The following is a 1,346-nucleotide window of genomic DNA, read 5'->3' as shown; positions in this document are numbered from 1 at the left end:
GTGTGTGTGTTTGTGTGTGCATTAATTAATATTTCCATCTGTCTGCAGGGACGAGGACGCTCCAGCTCAGATTCCAGATGAGGACGCATTGAAACCAGACGGCTGGCTGGACGACGAGCCGGAGTACATCGGAGACCCCGACGCCGTCAAACCTGAAGACTGGTGAGTGACAACATGTGAACCTCTGACACATCAGAGCCTGAGCTCTCTGATTGGCTCATAAAGCTCATGGTTACTTTATTTGTAACAGTTTGGTTTGCAGTAAAAGACATTCCTCTATTAAAACAACAAATAACTCAGACAATATACCAACGTGATGAAGATAAAAGACTTACAAACAGATCAATTAAAAACCACTGGAATGAAGGAGGTAACAACGTGTTAATCTGAGAGATTGAGAGACTATAGACTGCAGATAGAGTTCACAGTGAAACTGCTGTCTCGCTCTGATGACGTCTCTGTACTACCTGTCAGGGACGAGGACATGGACGGCGAATGGGAGGCTCCTCAGGTCCCGAACCCCGCCTGTGAGACCGCCCCCGGCTGCGGCGCCTGGAAGCGACCAATGATTGACAACCCCAACTACAAGGGCAAGTGGAAGCCCCCCATGATCGACAACCCTAACTACCAGGTGAGTCTGGAAACCCCTCCACACTCAGACGCTGCTGCCTCCCTGCGTTGCCTCCCTGCGTTGTCTCCCTGCGACGGATCCTGACCGGAGCTCCTTTCTGTTCTCAGGGAGTCTGGAAGCCGAGGAAGATCCCCAACCCGGCGTTCTTCGAGGACCTGCAGCCCTTCAAGATGACTCCGTTCAGCGCCTTGGGGCTCGAGCTCTGGTCCATGACCTCCGACATCTTCTTCGACAACTTCTTCATCACCGACGATCGCAACACCGCCGAGCGCTGGGCCAACGATGGCTGGGGGCTGAAGAAGGCTGCAGAGGGCGCCGCTGAGGTGGGTGCAGGAAGCGTGTTAACATGAGCCCATCTGAGTGACGTCATTAAGGCGATTAGGGATTGAGAACCAGTATCAGCCGGTACAATCACTGGGTCTGTTTAAAGCCTTAATTATTATTATTATTATTTACTATTCTTAACAACATTATAAATTGAGTGCTAAATCTCATTAATAAAGTATTTATTGGCAACATGTTCAACATGACACGAGTTAAACTGCAGTTTCCACAGAATGACGAAGGAACTGTGGAGGGAATATTTCTGTAGCTCATCTCTTATTTCAGTCGAATTTATTTAATTCTCCACATTATTTTGGTCTGACATCAAAAGCTACTGAAGGACTGGAAGGCTTTATTGTCAGCACTGTGACAGAAACAGAATCAAACTCAT

General features: G+C 48.4%; 1 protein-coding gene across 1 annotated transcript in view; it reads left to right on the top strand.

The window, feature by feature from the left end:
* canx (calnexin) overlaps positions 1 to 1,346 on the top strand; it is a gene marked incomplete at its 3' end in the record, with an annotated part of 4,359 nt that overhangs the window by 2,699 nt on the left and 314 nt on the right. The window contains 3 exon segments of the mRNA XM_035669426.1: positions 49 to 162; positions 475 to 631; positions 739 to 954. Of these exon segments, the coding sequence (XP_035525319.1) occupies positions 49 to 162; positions 475 to 631; positions 739 to 954 (487 nt within the window).

The sequence above is a fragment of the Morone saxatilis genome, unplaced genomic scaffold (genome assembly GCF_004916995.1).
Source record: "Morone saxatilis isolate NCDOM2014 unplaced genomic scaffold, NCSU_SB_2.0 Contig22, whole genome shotgun sequence".
Taxonomy (NCBI): Eukaryota; Metazoa; Chordata; class Actinopteri; family Moronidae; genus Morone; species Morone saxatilis.
Note: the sequence above shows the minus strand (reverse complement) of the source record. Positions and strands in the feature narration are given on the sequence as shown.